The sequence below is a fragment of the Mirounga leonina genome, unplaced genomic scaffold, assembly GCF_011800145.1.
Source record: "Mirounga leonina isolate KUSES-001 unplaced genomic scaffold, KU_Mleo_1.0 Mir_82, whole genome shotgun sequence".
Lineage (NCBI taxonomy): Eukaryota > Metazoa > Chordata > Mammalia > Carnivora > Phocidae > Mirounga > Mirounga leonina.
In genome coordinates, this window is record NW_023270825.1 from 1,851,827 (window position 1) to 1,872,998 (window position 21,172).

The 21,172-nt window shown below is 41.4% G+C and overlaps 1 protein-coding gene across 4 annotated transcripts in view; it reads left to right on the forward strand.

The window, feature by feature from the left end:
- Positions 1 to 21,172, forward strand: part of PPP1R13B (protein phosphatase 1 regulatory subunit 13B) — a 91,646-nt gene that overhangs the window by 28,722 nt on the left and 41,752 nt on the right. For 3 of the 4 annotated variants that reach the window (XM_034993103.1, XM_034993105.1, XM_034993107.1), the window contains exons 2-3: positions 8,820 to 8,967; positions 18,225 to 18,344. In XM_034993103.1, the coding sequence (XP_034848994.1) occupies positions 8,820 to 8,967; positions 18,225 to 18,344 (268 nt within the window). Of the gene's footprint in view, positions 1 to 7,718; positions 7,760 to 8,819; positions 8,968 to 18,224; positions 18,345 to 21,172 lie in introns of those variants that run through there. The other variant, XM_034993104.1, reaches the window with a different exon arrangement.

The following is a 21,172-nucleotide window of genomic DNA, read 5'->3' on the forward strand; positions in this document are numbered from 1 at the left end:
TGTTGTTATAGATAATTTCCCCCAGTTTTACTGAGATATAATTGACGTAGAATATTGCATCATTGTATAATTGACATAAAATTGTGTAACACTATATACAGTGTGATGATTTGATACATACATATATTGCAGATAGTTCCTATTTTATAATGTCTTTTTTTTTAATTTTTTATTTTATTTTATTTTTTTAAAGATTTTTATTTATTTATTTGACAGAGATAGAGAGCACAAGTAGGCAGAGAGGCAGGCAGAGGGAGAGGGAGAAGCAAACTCTCCACTGAGCAGGGAGCCTGACGCGGGGCTCGATCCCAGGACCCTGGGATCATGACCTGAGCCAAAGGCAGACGCTTAACCAACTGAGCCACCCAGGCGCCCCAATATAATGTCTTTTTTTTTAAATATTTTATTTATTTATTTATTTGACAGAGAGAGAGAGAGCACAAGCAGGGGCGGGATGGAGAGGGAGAAGCAGGCTCCCCACTGAGCAGGGAGCCCGATGTGGGACTTAATCCCAGGACCCTGGGATCATGACCCGAGCTGAAGGCAGATGCTTAACCATCTGAGCCACCCAGGTGCCCCTATTTTATAATGTCTTATACATCCCTAATTTGTGCTTTGTTTGATTTTCTTGGACCAGGAACATCCTTTAAATACCAAGTTTGTAAACATTTTATTTTATTTTTTATTTATTTTTATTTTTTTAAAGATTTTATTTATTTATTTGAGAGAGAGAATGAGATAGAGAGAGCGAGCATGAGACGGGGGAGGGTCAGAGGGAGAAGCAGACTCCCTGCCGAGCAGGGAGCCCGATGCGGGACTCAATCCTGGGACTCCAGGATCATGACCTGAGCCGAAGGCAGTTGCTTAACCACCTGAGCCACCCAGGCACCCCAAGTTTGTAAACATTTTAAAGGATATATGTAGATGTATGTAGATATGTAAATTTGTGGTTATTAGTGATTAGTTGATTTTCTTTATGTAGCTCCAGTGTTCTCGAAAGAGTAAAGTGGCCTCTCAGATTACTCAATACAGTTATACAGTTCCCTGCCTGCTAGCCTGTCTTCATTTACTGGGCACATTTATAAGTCCAGCATTGTATTCCGGCTCGGAGTTCAAACACACTAGTCCTGCCATCACTGGCTTTATGGTAGTTTTAGGGTTTTTAGATTAAAAAAACAATTATACAGGCAGCTTGATTTCAAAGCTGGTAATGGGTTACAAGTCATTCCCATGAGTCATAAACACTGTTCCTGTAGAGGATGTAATCAAGAAAACACCCATTATTTAGTGTAAGAATGTGGCACTAGAAATAGCCACAGTCTGTCATAAGAGAGCAGAATAGGAGGCTCTCGCTCAGGTTGGGTCAGGAAGGGCAAACACTGGTGTCAGGAAAACTTCCAAGAGGAGGGGGATGTGTGTGGGTGATTGAGGAGGAGGAGCAGGGTGCGTGGGGTCTGTGGGCATGGCTTGTCTGAGCTGAGTGGTGGTTGGGGGCGGGCGTCTGGTCCTCGCGTGCCGTGTGTGATACAGCGCAAAAACCTTTGCAGGTTTTTCTAAGTGTGGCTAACCAACTCTTCTTTTAAGCATGTTCATCTTTTAGGAAGGGTAAACTTTGACTTCTTTTCTTTTTCTCTGTACTTGTTTTCTTTAGTTCCCCTAATCCTATTGGGTTTCATCTTTCTGTCTTACTATTAAGAGAGAAAAAAATACTACTACCTGTCAGATTGTGACATGCTACCAGTTCTAAGATATATTGTGATTTCAGAGATGTTAAAATGTAAACAAAACAAAATGCTTTTAAGACCCATAAAATACAGTATTTGTGTTGGAGATGCTTAGTTTTTTAAGTGAAGGAAATCTTGCTAGAATAACGGCAGTGACATGCCTTTTCACCTTTAATTTTAGGTGATGCTTTAGGGAGGTCTGTACCATCCAGGTCAATGCCAGCTTCGTTTATCCTGAAAGCTTCTAAATCTGTCATGATTACAATGAAATTAGCTTTGATTGAATAATTGGAGATTAGGGAAAATGAATTTTGCTAAGATTAGAAAAGATAGGGTTTACTGAAGACTGTAATAGAAAGCTTAAAAACTGAGGTGATGCTTAGTGAACTTTGGATGAGTAAGCTTTTACAATTAAATGTCCAGACTCCTACCTGTGCCATTCTGCCTCTCCTGCCCCGCCCCACCATGTTGATCTTACTTGTGAGCTGAAAAGTCTGGGTAATTCAAAAGTGTCCCCAAATAGCATCATTCCATCCTTCATTCTGACAGCGTGTTCATCAGGGACTCCGCTCTTCAGAGCAAGTGGGCACAAGCTGTGCTTTTACGAGTGGGCGCTAACGGAGCTGCTTGGTGCCCAGGGTGGGAGCCTGGGAGGTGAGCATGTCCATACCAGTTCTGGCCAGAGTGTTGTCTTCCAGACGCAGATGATGATGTAAACATTCACTGCCTCGTGGTGTTGAGAACATACCACGGGCCGCTGTAGCAGGCGGCAGGGGATAAAAGTTCTCTGAGGAACTGAGGGAAGCAGAGCACTCACTCTACTACTTATCAGTGAACTGTAGTGTTAGCATTTAAAGAGAAGATAGTAAAAAAAAAGAAAACATATTTCACTGATTTGAAATTTTGATTTATAAAGCATGATTTAGGATAATGTATTATTATATCTTGAAAAACATTGGCTATGAAATTACATAATGTATCATTAGAAGTATAAAATGTGTGTAAACAAGAGTAAAAATACATTCTAGTTCTGTTGAAACTGTGAAAGCATTAAGGCCCTTCAGTTCTGGGCTTGTTTGCACTGGATCCAGGAATTACTATTTTATTCCAAATTCTATAGATGCCAGGTCATTTATTTCAGTACTCAAAAGCCCCCAATTTTGTAATTTCCTCTTATGGGTTAGTGAGCAGAAATAACTGTTTAACTTATTATAAAATTGAAATGTATTTATAATATCCAAGAAGAACAGGCGGGGGAAAAATGCTTGTTTATTGAACAGACTGGATGTATCTTAGATTATGTGCAGTATTTCCTCCATTATATGGTATGGTGGGGTCTTTATATTCTTTGTGTCATTCATGGAGTCAACCGGATTAGTGTGCTTACCATGCCTCAGATGCTGCTTAGGCACTGGGAAATGACAGATTCGGAAGTGGAGTTCTTGGAGCCTAGTGAGCAGGAGGGAGACCTCTTAATGCTGTGATGTAATAAAGGTATGTGTGAAGAGTAACTGGATCACAACGGATGGAGCATATAGCCTCCCAGGTGAGAGGAGGTAGTGAAGGGAGGTTTTGCAAAGGTGGTAGCATATGAATTGGAGTTCACAGGCAAGCAGGCCCCCGGGGCCCTCGGGCAGGGACAGCAGCCTGAGAGAACTTGATTGGATTTGAGGGAGCTAGGCTCAATGTGTGTAGGGGCTGGGGCTGGGAGGCTAGGAGGTTATGCCCAATTGTGTCTGCTGTGCTGGGAGCTGGGAGCTGACCCCGTAGTCTATAGGCTTTCTCAGAGGGTATTCTGGGGAAATCCAAGCCTCAGAAGAGTCTCTGGGGGAAAAAGGGACAGGTTCACCTGAACATTGGAATGCTAAGTGCTCAGTAAAGAAACTTGTTTCCTGGGGCGCCTGGGTGGCTCAGTCGTTAAGTGTCTGCCTTCGGCTCAGGTCATGATCTCAAGGTCCTGGGATTGAGCCCTGCGCAGCGGGAAGCCTGCTTCTCCCTCTCCCACTCCCCCTGCTTGTGTTCCCTCTCTCGCTATGTCTCTCTCTGTCAAATAAATAAATAAAATCTTAAAAAAAAGAAAAGAAAGAAACCTGTTTCCTCTTTGTATACTAGGAAAAAACCGTTTTGGGAAGGGCTGTTGTTCAGCCGTGTGGAGCTCCTGAGTGTTTTAAGCTAGGGACTGACTTCATTTGATTTACATTTAGAAAGTCAACTGGCAGTGCCAGAGGCTAGGTTGGACTGAGGGGAGGTTGGTGGCAAGGAAACCAGTTGAAAACTGTTACCAATTTCGGTTACATAACATCTGACCATCAAGCTAAAGACGTTTAATCTCAAAATTTAGGAATTTAGGGCACTTGTAAGAAAAAACTATTTTAACAGTGAACTAAAATACTTAATTTACAGCTGAGATTTTAAGCGAGAGGAAGATTTGGGGACAAATGCAGGTTTTGTTTCTGACTTTGATCAAAGAGTAAACAAATATTTCATAATACTGATTAAAGAAAATCTTTGGTTTAAATTGTATTTTAGGAGTAATGTTTTTAAAGAAATCCCTTCCATTATGATCGCTTTAGATCTTAGATCGAAATGGTAGGATTTCTTTTAAAGATTAAAAAAAATACTGGGGCACCTGGGTGGCTCAGTCGGTTAAACGTCTGCCTTGGGCTCAGGTGTCATGATCCCAGGGTGCTGGGATCAAGCGTCAGGCTCCCCGCTTAGCGGGGAGTCTGCTTCTCTCTCTACTCCTACCAGTCCACCCCGTGTGCTTACTTGCGCTCTCTCGCTTACTCTCAAATAAGTAAATAAAACCTTTTTTAAAAATGCTGGACAAGCAAATTAGATAATCTGGAAGAAATGGATGCATTCCTAGAGATGTGTAAACTACCAAAACTGAAACAGGAAGAAATAGAAAACCGGAACAGACCTATAACCACTAAGGAAATTGAAGCAGTCATCAAAAATCTCCCAACAAACAAAAGCCCAGGGCCAGATGGCTTCCCAGGGGAATTCTACCAAACATTTAAAGAAGAATTAATACCTATTCTTCTGAAACTGTTCCAAAAAATAGAAATGGAAGGAAAACTTCCAAACTTGTTTTATGAGGCCCACCATTACCTTGATCCCCAAACCAAAGACCCCATCAAAAAAGAGAATTACAGCCCAATATTCTTGATGAACATGGGTGCAAAAATTCTCACCAAAATACTAGCCAATAGGATACAATAGTACATTAAAAGGATTATTCACCACGACCAAGTGGGATTTATCCCTGGTCTGCAATGTTGGTTGAACATCCGCAAATCAATCAATGTGATATAAGACATTAATAAAAGAAAGAACAAGAATCATACGATCCTCTCAATAGATGCAGAAAAAGCATTTGACAAAGTACAGCATCCTTTCTTGATCAAAACTCTTCAGAGTATAGAGATAGAGGGTACATACCTCAATATCATAAAAGCCATCTATGAAAAACCCACAGTGAATATCATTCTCAATGGGGAAAAACTGAGAGCTTTCCCCCTAAGGTCAGGAACACAGCAGGGATGTCCACTATCACCACTGCTATTCAACATAGTATTAGAACTAGCCACAGCAATCAGACAACAAAAAGAAATAAAAGGCATCCAAATCGGCAGAGAAGAAGTCAAACTCTCACTGTTTGCAGATGATATGATACTTTATGTGGAAAACCCCAAAGACTCCACCCCAAAACTACTAGAACTCATACAGGAATTCAGTAAAGTGGCAGGATATAAAGTCAATGCACAGAAATCAGTGGCATTCCTATACACCAACAAGACAGAAGGAAGAGAAATTAAGGAGTCGATCCCATTTACAATCGCACCCAAAACCATAAGATACCTAGGAATAAATCTAACCAAAGAGGCAAAGAATCTGTACTCAGAAAACTATAAAATACTCATGAAAGAAATTGAGGAAGACACAAAGAAATGGAAAAACGTTCCATGCTCATGGATTGGAAGAACAAATATTGTGAAGATGTCAATGCTACCTAGAGCAATCTACACATTCAATGCAATCCCTATCAAAATACCATCTGCTTTTTTCAAAGAAATGGAACAAATAATCCTAAAATTTGTATGGAACCAGAAAAGACCCCGAATGGCCAGAGGAATGTTGAAAAAGAAAAGCAAAGCTGGCGGCATCACAATTCCGGACTTCAAGCTCTATTACAAAGCTGTCATCATCAAGACAGTATGGTACTGGCACAAAAACAAACACATAGATCAATGGAACAGAATAGAAAGCCCAGAAATGGACCCTCAACTCTATGGTCAACTAATCTTCGAAAGCAGGAAAGAATGAATACCCAATGGAAAAAAGACAGTCTCTTCAACAAATGGTGTTGGGAAAATTGGACAGCCACATGCAGAAGAATGAAACTGAACCATTTCCTTACACCACACACAAAGACGGACCCAAAATGGTTGAAAGACCTAAATGTGAGACAGGAGTCCATCAGAATCCTAAAGGAGAACACAGGCAACAACCTCTTTGACCTCAGCCGAAGCAACTTCTTCCTAGAAACATCGCCAAAGGCAAGGGAAGCAAGGGCCAAAATGAACTATTGGGACTTCATCCAGATAAAAAGCTTTTGCACAGCAAAAGAAACAGTCAACAAAACCAAAAGACAACCAACAGAATGGGAGAAGATATTTGCAAATGACATATCAGATAAAGGGCTACTATCCAAAATCTATAAAGAACTTATCAAACTCAACACCCATAGAACAAATAATCCAATCAAGAAATGGGCAGAAGACATGAACAGACATTTTTCCAAAGAAGACATCCAAATGGCCAAGAGATACATGAAAAAGTGCTCAGTATCACTCAGCATCAGGGAAATCCAAATCAAAACCTTGATGAGATATCACCTCACACCAGTCAGAATGGCTAAAATTAACAAGTCAGGAAACGACAGATGTTGGCAGGGATGCGGAGAAAGGGGAACCCTCCTACACTGTTGGTGGGAATGCAAGCTGGTGCAGCCACTCTGGAAAACAGTATGGAGGTTCCTCAAAAAGTTGAAAATAGAGCTACCATGTGACCCAGCAATTGCACTACTGGGTATTTACCCCAAAGATACAAATGTAGGGATCCGAAGGGGTACATGCATCCCGATGTTTATAGCAGCAATGTCCACAATAGCCAAACTGTGGAAAGAGCCAAGATGTCCATCGACAGGTGAATGGATAAAGAAGATGTGGTATATATACACAATGGAATATTATGCAGCCATCAAAAGGAACGAAATCTTGCCATTTGCAATGCCGTGGATGGAACTGGAGGGTATTATGCTGAGCGAAATAAGTCAATCAGAGAAAGACATGTATCATATGACCTCACTGATATGAGGAATTCTTAATCTCAGGAAACAAACTGAGGGGTGCTGGAGTGGGGGGGGGGGGGGGGGAGGGGGTGGCTGGGTGATAGACACTGGGGAGGGTATGTGCTATGGTGAGCACTGTGAATTGTGTAAGACTGTTGAATCACAAATCTGTACCTCTGAAACAAATAATACATTATATCTTAAAAAAAAAAAAGATAGCAGGAGGGGAAAAATGAAGGGGGGAAAATCGGAGGGGGAGACGAACCATGGGAGACTATGGACTCTGAAAAACAAACTGAGGGTTCTAGAGGGGAGGGGGGTGGGAGGATGGGTTAGCCCGGTGATGGGTATTAAAGAGGGCACGTTCTGCATGGAGCACTGGGTGTTATACACAAACAATGAATCATGGAACATTACATCAAAAACTAATGATGTAATGTATGGGGATTAACATAACATAATATAAATAAATAAATAAATGCTGGACAATTTTTTAAATACATGATAATGTATTTTCATGTTTAAGGACCATTTGCATTTTATTCTGATATATTGTTATATTTGCCCAGACAATTTTTTAAACTTTATTTTTTTTTAAATAGACTCTATCCCCAACGTGGGGCTTGAACTCATGACCCCGAGATCAAGAGTTACACGCTCCACTGACTGAGCCAGCCAGGTGCCTCTTCCTCAGCTTTGTTATCGATTTTTAGGAGCCTTTTATTTATTTATTTTTAAAGGTTTTATGTATTGACAGCACACAAGTAGGCAGAGCAGCAGGCAGAGGGAGAGGGAGAAGCAGGCTCTCCGCTGAGCAGGGAGCCTGACGCAGGGCTCAACACTGGGGACATGGGGCTGAACCCCAGGACCCTGGGATCATGACCCTCAAAGACAGCCGCTTAACCCACTGAGCTAGCCAGGTGCCCCCTTAGGGGCCTTTTATATGTTAAGGAGGTTAACCTTTTATTTGTCATATGCATTGCAAATATTTTTCCCTCAGTTTGTCTTTTTTGTTTGAATATATCAATCTTTTTTATAGAGCCTGGTTTTTGAGCTATAGCTAGAATGAGCTTCTGTACTCCAAGGTTATACAAAGGAATTTACCTGGTTTTATTCTAGAACTTTTATAAACTTACGATTTATATTTAAGTATTTGATCCTAGTAGGAGGTTATGCTGGTAAATGATGTGCGATGTGAATCCAGTTTTTTTTCCCAGATGGGAATATTGTTCAAACATCATTCATTGCATAGTCTTTTTCCCTCCTCAATTCAGAGTTACGTCCTTCGTCATTTACCATTTTCTGTTTCTGGACTTCATAATTTGTTCCATTGATATATTTATGTACTACTGCCATATTGTTTTGAGGCTTTATAGTATCTGGTAATGCTAGTTTCCTTCTAATGTTATTTTCTTTTGGAATTTTCCTGACTTGTTTTACCTTTTAATTTTTCTACATGACTTTTGTTTAACTATATTTCTTATTTGTGTAAGTAGTCTGTACACCCAGTGTGGGGCTTGAACTTGCAACACCAAGATCAAGAGTCATGTGCTGTTTCAGTTGAACCAACCAGGCACCCCTCTACATGAATTTTAGAATCAGCCTGTTTCCAAAAACTAATCCTGTAGGCATTTTGGTGTGGGTAGGGGAGTGGGAGGTGGAGGGGATTGCTTTAAATTTACAGATTAATCCCTTATGATGATGACTCTAAGTTGTAGCTTTAATCTTTTCTCTTACAGATGATATTAACCGTGTTCCTGAGCAACAACGAACAGATTCTAACAGAAGTTCCTATAACACCAGAAACAACATGTCGAGATGTTGTAGAATTTTGCAAGGAACCTGGAGAAGGCAGTTGCCATTTAGCTGAAGTGTGGAGGGGAAATGGTATGTATTAGGCTCTGTAGAGATGACTAAGTATATAAAATGTAATATTTATCAAATGCAAAATATTTCTTGTAGTTCTTAGTTATCTGTAGTAGTAATGAGGAATTGAGTAATTAAAATCACATTACATGGGGATAAGATTTTACAAATGCTTTCCGTAAAAGATATGTAATTGACCCTTATTACTAGTGCCATCTGAAATAAGTAGGGAAAATAGATGGAGCTCTTCTGTGAGATCTTTCTTGATCTCACTACAAACCAAATGAGAGTTTTCTGTTCTCTGAGACTTTACAGTGTTTTGTTTGATATGTATTGAGTTGTTCATCAACTTTTCTTTTTCCCTCTGACACTTCAAGGCAGAAACATTATTTTTTTTCCCTGTGTACAAAACCTGTTAAACAGTACGCCCTTGATCATATTTATTAAATTGTGAAGAGCAAATGCAGTTGACCCTTGAATAACACAGGTTTGAACTGCTCAGGTCCACTTATATGTGGATTTTTTTTCAGTAAATATATTGGAAAATATTTGGAGATTTGCAACAATTTGAAAAAACTGAGATAAACCACATAGCCTAGAAATACCAAAAAAATGAAGAAAAAGTTAGCTATTAACTGTAAGAACACAGTATGTAATACATATAACATACAAAATATGTGTGAATTGGCTATTTATCAGTAAGGCTACTGTCCAACAGTGGGCTATAAGTATTTAAGTTCTGAGGGAGTTAAAGGTTATATGTGAATTTCTGCCTGCACACGGGGTCAGTGTCCCTAACCTCTGTGTTGCTCAAGGGCTAACTCTGTTGGCTCTTACAGTGAACTGGGCAGAGAAGATCAGCATAAGTAGTATGATTATTGAATACAGAAAATTCTGCAAAATAATTTGGACTCTAAAGAGAGGTTGAATGTAGATAGGCTATACTCAATAAGGGAAGCGATGTGAAGGAAGGACAAGAGAAGAACACAGAAACAGTGTGCTTCTAAGATAGCTAAGGGACTGGTATTTTAAGAGAAGGTAGGCAGCAGCGGCGCCTGGGTGGTTCAGTCATTAAGCGTCTGCCTTCGGCTTGGGTCATGATTCCAGGTCCTGGGATCGAGCCCCGCATCGGGCTCCCTGCTCGGTGGGAAGCCTGCTTCTCCCTCTCCCACTCCCCCTGCTTGTATTCTCTCTCTCACTGTGTCTCTCTCTGTCAAATAAATAAATAAAAATCTTAAAAAAAAAAAAAAAAGAGAAAGTAGGCAGCAGGGAAGAGACTAGAAGAACTAGCTTGCACAAAGGCCTTCAGTACCAGCCAAGGATTTATGTGGTAGGAAAACAGAGGGAGTAGGTATGGGCAGGTCTGCATTGGAAAGGAAGAGAATGATCAGCTGGAACATGCTGAATCTGAGGTGATAATGAGAGCATCCAAATTCAAGTGTTGAAAGGGGACTTAGGGATAATCACTGAAGGCTTACTTACACTTTTTAAAATAGCTTTATTGAGATAAAATTCACATGCAATATGTTCACCCATTTAAAGTTTGCAATTCAGTCATTTCAGTGCACTCAGGGTTGTGCAGCCATCACCCCAATCAAAGAACATTTTCATCGCCACAAACAAGAAACTTCATACCCCTTAGCAATCATTCCCTATTCCTCTCCAACCCCCTCCATCCTGAGGAGCCACTAATCTCTTGTCTCTGTAGATTTTCCCGTTCTGGATAGTTCACATAAATGGAATCATATAGTATGGAGTCCCCTTTGGCTGGCTTTCATTGAGCATGATGTTTTGCAAGGTTCATCCATGTTGTTTTGGTATCAGTACTTCATTCCTTTTTGTTGCTGAATAATATTCTTTTTTTTTTTTTTTAAAGATTTTATTTATTTATTTGACAGAGAGAGAATGAGAGAGAGAGAGAGAGCACACGAGAGGGAGGAGGGTCAGAGGGAGAAGCAGACTCCCCGCCGAGCAGGGAGCCCGATGCGGGACTCGATCCCGGGACTCCAGGATCATGACCTGAGCCGAAGGCAGTCGCTTAACCAACTGAGCCACCCAGGTGCCCACTGAATAATATTCTATTAGATGGATTTGTGTTTATCCATTGCAGTTGATGGGCATTTGGGTTGCTTCCACTTTCTAGCTATTATGAGTAGTGCTGCTGTGAACATTCGTGTACAAGTGTTTGGGTGGATGTTTGTTTTCACTTCTCTTAGGTGTGTGTTTATGAGTAGGATTGCAGAGTGGTAAGGCAATTGTTTAACTTGTTGAAGAATTGCCAGCTTATTTTCCAAAGCAACCATTTTATCGTCTCAGCAGAAGTAAGTGAGGGTTCCAGTTTCTCCACATTCTTGCCAACACTTGATATTATGTACATGATTCTAGCCATCCTAGTGGGTGTGAGCAGTATCTCATTGTGGTTTTGATTTGCATTTCCGTAGTGACTAATGATGTTGAGATCTTTTCATGTGCTCATTGGCCATGTGCTCTTCTTTAGAGAAATGTCTATTTAGATCCTTTAGATCTTTTGCCCATTTTTCAATTGAGTTTGTCTTTTTATTATTGAGTTATAAGAGTTTTTGTTTTTAATTGAGGTATAATTGACATCTAACATATTGGTTTCACATACCTAATGGTATTTGTATATATTGTGAAATTATCACTTCAATAAGTCTAATTAACATCTATCACCATACAGTTACAAAAAAATTTTCTTCTTGCAACAAGAACTTTCAAGATCTATTCTTTTAGCAACTTTTTTTTTTTTTTAAGATTTTTTAATTTATTTGACAGAGAGATGGCAAGAGCAGGGACACAAGCAGGGGGAGTGGGAGAGGGAGAAGCAGGCTTCCCACCAAGCGGGGAGCCTGATGTGGGGCTTGATCCCAGGACCCTGGGATCATGATCCGAGCCAAAGGCAGACGCTTAACGACTGAGCCACCCAGGTGCCCCTTTTAACAATTTTCAAATATGCATTACAGTATTATTAACTAAAGTCACCATGCTGTACATTACATCCCCAGTAAGAATTCTTTATATATTCTAGATACAAGTCCCTTGTTGGGTATATGATTTTTAAATATTTTCTTCCAAAGTCTTGTGCTTTTAATGTTATCCTTAGAATTCAGAGCGAAGATTTCAGGGCACATTCAGAGGAATTTGACTTTGATAAATGTTGGACTATTACTAAACCAGAAGTAAGAGGGTAGGTCCTCAGTTATCAGTCTGATAACAGTGACAGGAAGCGGGGGTTGGGGTGCGGGGACAGTTAAGTAATGACAGTTTGTTGGGGGACTGCTGTTAGAGCCTGATCATTATGTTATTGTTGCTTCTTCCCCAGTCTCTTAGCACTCTTGTTCTTTGTTACTTGTTATCACTTCTAAGTCTTGACTTCCCTCTCCCTCTCTCTTGCCTTATCTGGGAGGGAATAAACTTTTACTGTTAAGTATCATTGCCCCAGATAGTCACCTGGCCATTGAGAATGCTAATCTCCCTTACAGGAGTCTTTCAGTTGGTGCTCTCCTTGTTCCCAGGCCCACCTGAAATCATACCCCGTTGTTTCACCTCATCAGGAATGAGGACTAACACCTCACAGCAGAGGGTCACAGCATACTGTAGTTACTTTGGCTTTTGTATATGCTGTTCTCATTGTCTAGGACAGTCCCCCTGCTTGGCTAACTTCTGTTCATTCTTTGCCTCTCATCCCTTCTCTGAGTCTCAGAGGGTGTTACATGACGCTCCCCTGTGCTGCAATGCTGTCATAGTATTTATCAGAACGTAATACAGCAGTTTTCATATCTCTCATTGGACTACAATTCCTGAAGGCAAGGCAGGAACATGTCTGTTCACTATCATATTCCCTCAGTAAACACTTAAATCATTGAGTAAAATAGACAGCAAAGCTGGGTCTTGAAGAGATACTTTCTGGTGGGTAAGATTCAGAGGAAGGGGGAAAGCACTTAGAACAGCCATTCTTATCTTTTTACCCTAGAGAAAGCCTTACAGAAATTTTCAGGTTTCAGAGAATGCGTAAAAATTACTGCATCTACAACTCGTGGTGTATTAGTGTGATCAGTATGTCATAAATATAATACACCATTATAATTGTCAGTGCTTTGGAGAAGAGACTCATTCTCTACGGCTCTGTGTATTAGTTTGCTAGCGCCTGCCATAACACAGTACTACGGCCTCAGTGGCTTAAACACCAGACATTCATTCTCACGTCCGAGGTCAAAATGTTGACAGGCTTAGTTTTTCCTGAGGCCTCTCTCCTTGGCTTACAGATGCCACCTTCTCTGTGTGTCTTCCCTCTGGGCATGTCTGTGTCCTCATCTCTTCTAGTCTCTTCTTCATATGAGGACACATTGGATTCGAGCCCACCCTGGTGACCTCATTTTTACTTATTACCTCCTTAAAGATCCAGTTTCAAAAAGGTTGCATTCTGAGGTTCTGGGGGTTAGGAGTTCAACATATGAATTAGTGGGGGGATGCAGCTCAGCCCATCACAGCCTGTCACTCTGGCAAGTTTGCCTTACTTGTGCTTCCCTCCCCACACAGGACCAGCTCTCTTGTGAACCAGGTGTGGAGGTAGAATCTTCAGCTTTTCCTTTTGTCAAGTTTCCTACTTGCTTTTATTTTTGCCTTATCCAGGAATACCTGAAAGTCTTATCAAAGATTCCCATTACTAGAGATGCTGTTAGCTTCTCTGCTCACACGAGCATGATGTTTTAGGTAGCTTTTATTATTTAAAACAAGGGCAGTGAAGCTTTAGCTTACTTTTCTTGAAATTAGTCTTTTCTTTGAAATTTTTAATTCATAAAGGAAAGCAATAAATTTGTTAAATAACTGACTTAGGACAAAATTGGATTTAATCGTTACGAAGTTATGCTCAGGGGCACCTGGGTGGCTCAGTCAGTTGAGTGTCAGACTCTTCGTTTCGGCTCAGGTCATGATCTCAGGGTCCTGGGATCGAGCCCTACGTCAGGCTCTGTGCTCAGCAAGGAGTCTGCTGGAAATTCTCTCTCTGCCTCTCCCTCTGTTCCTCCCCCTTCTCACGCTCTCTCTCTCTAGAAGAAATAAATACAATCTTAAAAAATCTTTTTTATAGGCCTGTATACATAAAAAGTGTTACTTCTAAAACTAATTTACTTCTTTAAAGTTCACTTTGTGCTTGGGTTTTTTTGTGCAAATAATTGGGTGCTGAACTTGAGCTAAGCAAACACATACTTCATTTTCAACGGAGATGAGACCATTTCTGTCTTTGCCCTGACGTTTGAGGCGAAAGACAGAGCTTGCCCGCACATGCAGGAAGGTGCAACTTTAGCAGCACAGTGTTCATTATATTTCTGGGAATGGCAGGACCCTTTTCTTTATAGAAATCTAGAACTTCTCTGGGGCAGAGCAATACATCACACCGTGAATGTATGATTAGACTATAGCCTGTAAAACTCTTTCTTTGCCTCAAAGTCCACTTTTCAAAGGGTGGATTTAGAGAAAGCCCACTTCTCAGAGCACATTTAAAGAAAGGTTTCCCGGGCGCCTGGGTGGCTCAGTTGGTTAAGCGACTGCCTTCGGCTCAGGTCATGATCCTGGAGTCCCGGGATCGAGTCCCGCATCGGGCTCCCTGCTCGGCAGGGAGTCTGCTTCTCCCTCTCCCACTCCCCGTTTGTGTTCCCTCTCTCGCTGTGTCTTTCTCTGTCAAATAAATAAATAAAATCTTTAATAAAAAAAAAAAAAAAAAGAAAGGTTTCCCATGCAGCTGTATGCTCGTGTTAAAGGTGGACACCGCTGCTCACTGTTGTCCCGCCACTCTCCCAAGTCACTGCCTGTGAGCCCCCAGTCTTGCTGATATCCTTCCTCACTTCCAAGCACAAGCAGCAGTGGGAACATTTCAGGATTTCCTTTTTTCCCCTTTAACTTGAGATAAAACTCACATATCATAAAAATCACTATTTGTAAGTGTACAGTTTGGTGGTATTTAGGACATTCACGGTGTTGTGTAGCCATCACCAAACTCTGTTCCTCTCCATTCCTTCCTCCTCTAGCCACTGGCAACCACTGTATGACTATCTGGCCCTATGTATTTGACTATTGTAGGTACCTCCTATAAATGGAATCATATAGTATGTGGCTTTTTGGTCTGGCTTCTTTTACTTAGCATGATATTTTCAGGGTTCATCCATGTTGTAGTATGTCTCAGTACTTAATTCCTTTTTTTGGCGTAATAATATCTGTAGTGTGATAGACCACATTTTATTTATCCATCAGCAGGTGATGGACCTTTGGGTTGTTTCTGCTTTTTGGTTGTGATAATGCTGCTGTGAACATTCACATGCAAATGCTTATGTGGGCATGTTTTCACTTCTCTTGAGTGTAGGCCTAGGTTTAGAATTTCTCTTATCTCACACCTTGTCTTCAAAAATTGCAACTTTGGGCTTCCAGGAATGTTAGTAAAACACAAACACTAATAAAATATAAAACAGAAAGGCATAATTAATAATTAAGCAAGAAATTACCAAAAAAAATATGAAAATTTCACAATACAATTTACTTTTCACCTACACAAACCACATTTGTTAATGTTGGTAACAGCAAAGAGTGGAGGTAGGGGGTAGTTCCTGAGGTATTAAACTCTTGAGAATGAGAAATTCCCTCCAGTTTCCCATTACAGAGCTAGAGGTTATAATAGGTCCTGTGAATCAGTCGTCAGCATGTGAAGTGTTGGGGGAGATGTTTCTGGAGAAAGAGGCTGATGCCATCAGCCTGCAGTCCTCCCCTCCATGCATTACAGCACTCACCATTTGCCAACTGCCTGTTTGAGAATCGGGTAGTAGTTGGGGTGGGGGGTACCTGGCAGACACCACCTCAGCTCAGTGGTCGAGCCCAGCTTCACGGTGATCTGTCATGGTGATGGCACACACACCCTGGTGTGATGAGAGGAGAAGGTATCCCACCTCTGTGGAGTTCTCCCCAAAACCCATCACCTCAGTCTAACCACGGGAAAAACATTAGACAAGTAAAAATTACAGGCGTTCTACAAAATACCCGACCAGAATGCCTCAAAACTGTCAAGGGCATTAAAAAAGGGGGAGGCAGGGAGGACTGAACTGTTACAGAGCAGCGAGACCCAGGGTTTAAGACAAGTAAATGCAACGTTGTTTTCTGGTTCAGTTCCTGGAACAGAAAGAGGACATTAGGGGAGAAACGGGTGGAGTGCTTTTAGATAAAGCCTGGAATTTAACACTAATGCACCAGCATCGATTTCTTAGTTTTGACAAAGATTCCGTAGTTAAGATGTTAGCATTAAGGGAAACTGCATGAACTCTGTACTGTCTTGGCTACTTTTCTAGAGGTCTGCAATCATTCTAAAATGAAAGTTATTTTTACATATTATGTAAATAAAAAAAATTTGTAAGGTACAAAGGAATAGATTAAGATTTATCAGACCTGGGCGCCTGGGTGGCTCAGTTGGTTAAGCGACTGCCTTCGGCTCAGGTCATGATCCTGGAGTCCCGGGATCGAGTCCCGCATCGGGCTCCCTGCTCGGCGGGGAGTCTGCTTCTCCCTCTGACCCTCCCCCCTCTCATGTGCTCTTTCTCATTCTCTCTCTCTCAAATAAATAAAATCTTAAAAAAAAAAAAAGATTTATCAGACCTCTATGGTGACTTTTAAAGAAAGAAAATCATTGGGGGCATCTGGGTGGCTTGGTTGGTTAAGCGGCTGCCTTCGGCTCGGGTCATGATCCCAGGGTCCTGGAATCAAGCCCTGCATTGGGCTCCTTCCTCAGCGGAGAGCCTGCTTCTCCCTCTCACTCTGCCTGCTGCTCTGCCTACTTGTCTTCTCTCTCTATCTTTGTCAAATAAATAAATAAAATCTTTAAAAAAAAAAAAAGAAAAAAAATCAAGAACACAAGGTGCCTGAACAAAATAGAGAGAGAGAGCCATGTTCATGGACTAGAAGACTCAGTTTACAAAGATTTTGGATCTCCCCAAATTTTATTTATAAATAAATTAATATGATTACAGCCAAAAGCCTACATTTAAAAAAAGAACTTGACAAGCAGCTCCTTTAAAAGATACATGGGAGCAAAGGGCCGAGCAGTGCCAAGATAGTTTTAAAGATAAGCCACGTGAGGGGACCTCACCTAGCAGACAGCAGTGATAAAGTGGTAGCCTTGAAGACTGGTATCGCACCAAGGGAGAGCGATAGCTCACAGAATAGAAGAGACTGGAGTCACTAGGGCCTGAGCCAGGTCAGAGGAGACCATCATTGGTCTCCAGTAAGTAAGTGATGCTGGGACAATTGACAATTCAAGTAGGAAAAACACAATCAGATCAGTTCCATAAAGATAATGAAAAGCAATACTTTATAATTGGTAGGAAAAAAATATAGGTATCCCTTTGACCTTGGAGTAGAGAGGATTTATTGTACAAAAAAATTCAAAATCAGAAAAGATTGATAACTGCTTACATTTAAAATTTTTAAACTTCTGTATAACAAAAGGCACCAACAAAATTAAAAGACAAACTTATTTTCAATATAACCAACCCAGGGTTAGTATCCAAAATATAAATAGTTCTTCAAATACCTAAGAAAAAGGCAAACAACCCAGGTTTTTGGTTTGTTTTGATTTCTGTACACATGATGTGGTTCTAAGCCGACTAGAGTGAAACCTATGAAATGGTACCTTGTAAGTTTAACAGCTGTGTTAGTGCTCTTCTCAAGTGACTGGTGTCGATACTCTGAGTAAGGGGGTTTTTAGCTTTGTTTTAGTATTTGAAATGCATTAGTATATTCGATTCTGTGGACTTTCATTTTTATTATCAGCTGGAGAGTTCTTGGTCTCTGCAGGTGCTGGCCAACAGCCACAGCACCAGTTCCTGAGTTGCCAGGAGGTGCCCTGTCCGTCCTGTGTGTGTCTCACTGCCACAAGCAACATTGTCATGAATGAATGGCGAAGCGGGACCAGTGTGTTAGTGTGTTTCTTTGAAGAGTGGAAGGCACAGTGCCTCCTGATAAATATCCTAGAGGGCATTTTTCAGTGTTCCCAATTAATGTTGCAAAATCGCTTTTACGTACACTTCTTGTGCTTACGTGTTACTTATTTCCCGGGAACTCATACTCCTGCTTTCACTTCATTAAAGTTAAAATTTAGTGCTTATAATATCCTTGAGTTCTAATATATGTGTGTGTCTGTACACACACTTATTTAAATCTATGTTTTTTACTTTTGGTTGGAGTCATTTTGTTTCTGGAATAAGATGTGGTTTTTTTTCTAGAGCGTCCTATACCCTTTGATCACATGATGTATGAACATCTTCAGAAGTGGGGGCCACGCAGGGAAGAAGTGAAATTTTTCCTTCGACATGAAGATTCCCCAACCGAGAGCAGTGAGCAAGGTAGATAAGTGCTTTCCCCATTTGTTAATTCCTGCCATAAAAGTTAATGTAAGTGAAATAGGAATAAATGTTAAAATGAATTACATCTTTGTTTTCCCTTCACTCACAAGTGGTGAGAGGGAGAGTTGGTGTCTCGCGTTTCTGTGACCTCTGTTGTGGACTGACCTCGGCAGTCCACAACTTCTCCACGCTGTGTGGGCACTCCGGCCTTGCTTCATTCCCTGGGTCCCAGGCCAGTCAGGTGATAGACATGTGAGGAGGCCTGCTGTTTAAAGACATTGTTTTTGATAAATACTGGATGGATCAACTATCGAGATTTTAAGAATAAATAAAACCATCAAAGGATTAGAAAAATTCTGAGAAGTGTTTTTTAAAAAAAATTTTTAGAGTGAACAAGACCTTTCTAAGTATAACACTAAGCTATAAAAGACTGATAAACCAAATCATTGAGAAAAGAAGAACACCCCCCCCCCCAAAAAAAAACTGTGTGGCAATAACCACCCTAAGCAAAGTCAAAAGACAAATTATAAACTGGGAAACAGCATTTATAGCTCATATTGCAAGGGCTAACTACCTTTATATATAAGAGTTTCTAAAAATTGGTAAGGAAAATCAGTTTTTTTTTTTTTAAAAGGCTAGATGTACACACAGGTCACAGAAAAGCAGATATACTTGGCCTTAGGTTATGTGAAACGATGTTCAGCCTTACTCCTAAATAAAAGAAATGCAGGGAAAACAATGGATCTGTTTCACCTGTTAACGCTGGCAAAGACGAGAACATTTACTAATGCGGTATTGGCAAGGAGGTTGAGAAACAGGCCCTCCTCCGTGATGCTGTGGGAGTGCCAGTTGGCAGCTCCTTCTGAGAGGCGGTTTAGCAATATCTACTAAACCTACAAAAGCACCAGACCTTTCACCTCGCAGTCTCACTTCTGAGAATTTCCCCTGAGGCTGTGCCTGCACACACACAAGAGCGCGTACGTAACATCGCTCGTAAGGCATTGTTGCTCGTGGAGCGTTGGCTGGTAGGAGCAGCCTGTGCCCGCCATGGGCATTGTGGGCATAGGTTAAAGAGATGGCGTTACCTCCGTACAGTAGGCCGCTCCACAGCCGGAAGTAAGGAAGCAGCTCTGTGCCCTGACCCACACCATCTCCTAGACAGGTGAGTAAATAAGCACAGCGCCAAACCACATGCCCAGTGTGCCGCCTTCTGCGTGACAGACAAAGCCTAATTCTGTGCATCTGTACCGGCTTGTCCATGTGAGAAGTGTCTTTGGAAGCGTTGTAAGAAACTGGTCACATCGCTAGCCTCGGGGGAAGGCTGCAGGACAGGGGAGGGAGGGCAAATTGTTAATTATATACCTGTTTGTTCCTTTTGAATTTTGAACCATGGGAGTATGCTACCTATTTTTGAATCAGAATTTAAACAAAATAAGAATCATTTTTTAGAAGTCTGTATATATACTATGCAGTTAAGAGACCCTTAACTTGTTATTTAACAGTGATTGTGGATTACTTCGGGTATTTAAAAAAATAAATAAGGGACATTCTTTTGTAAAAAGGTTCCTTTATTGCAAATTATCCCCTTTTATTTATATTTTATCAGAAAGGACATTCTGCCCCTAGGATGAGCTGCTGGCTACTTAAAATCATCTTTCCCTAGCTGTAAATATTGTTCCAGTGCTCTTTTTTTACAGTGTATCATTACTTCTGGGTCTTACTCCATCTGCTGCTGGTCATCTGGAGTCAGGAGGCCAGGGCTCCAGGTCTAGCTCTTCATCCACCATTACTTTAGACAAGGGCCCAACCTCTCAGGACCAAAGCCTCCTGAGAAGGAGGGCTAGACGAGCTGACAGCTGAGTGCTGTTCTAGTGCCAGGAATTTATTTTAGCCCTCTGCCTGAGCTCTCCAAATACTTACACCCCTCCTGTACCTGGATATACTTTTTTTTTTTTTTTAAAAGATTTATTTATTTGACAGAGCACAAGCAGGGGGAGCGGCAGGCGAAGGGAGAAGCAGGCCCCCGCTGAGCAAGGAGCCCGATGTGGGGCTCGATCCCAGGACCCTGGGATCATGACCTGAGCCAAAGGCTTAATTGACTGAGCCACTCAGGCGCCCCGGTACCTAGCTATACTTAAATTAAAAGTTCTATATTTTACTTTTACTGATGTAATATTTGTACATAACTGTTAATGTCCTGGTGGTGGGCTGGGGGGAAGGTCTTATTTTATTCTCACTTTATAAAGTGTAGAAGTGTTAGGGATACTTAAGAGAACTGTTCAGAGTCGTAAGAAAGGTGACAGTGCTGACCTTCCAGTTACCCTGCATCATCACCCTACGGTGCTGCTCAGCCTGGTGGTGCTGACACAGCAGGTACAGCAGATAAGTGGGAGGAGGGGATGTTGAGCTTTGTGGTGGGAAGAGGACCACTGTCATCACAGAGCAGAGTATTTAGAAATGGCAGACTGGGGACCTTGAGGGATGAGCAGGATGTGGAGGGGAGCATGCAGGGTACCAGGTTGAAGTAAGCTCCCAGGAAGATGTGGTGACGGGGATTCCCAGACTGGCAGGGACCATCAGTCAGGACTGGAAGAACCAAATTCGTCACAGCTTGCATCGCTTTATAGAACCTTCCAGCAAAGTCCCTGCCTCCCTACTTGACCCTCCTCAGCTTGGCTTAGATCGCATTTGTAATAGGACCCTACCCATCTCTTCAACCTCCCTGTCCCTTCTTTATCCCTTTCAGCCACATCCCTTCTTGCATCTTCATATTCTGTGGGCCCTGACTCACAAGTAACCCCCCATAATGCTCTGCCCTCTGCCGTGTT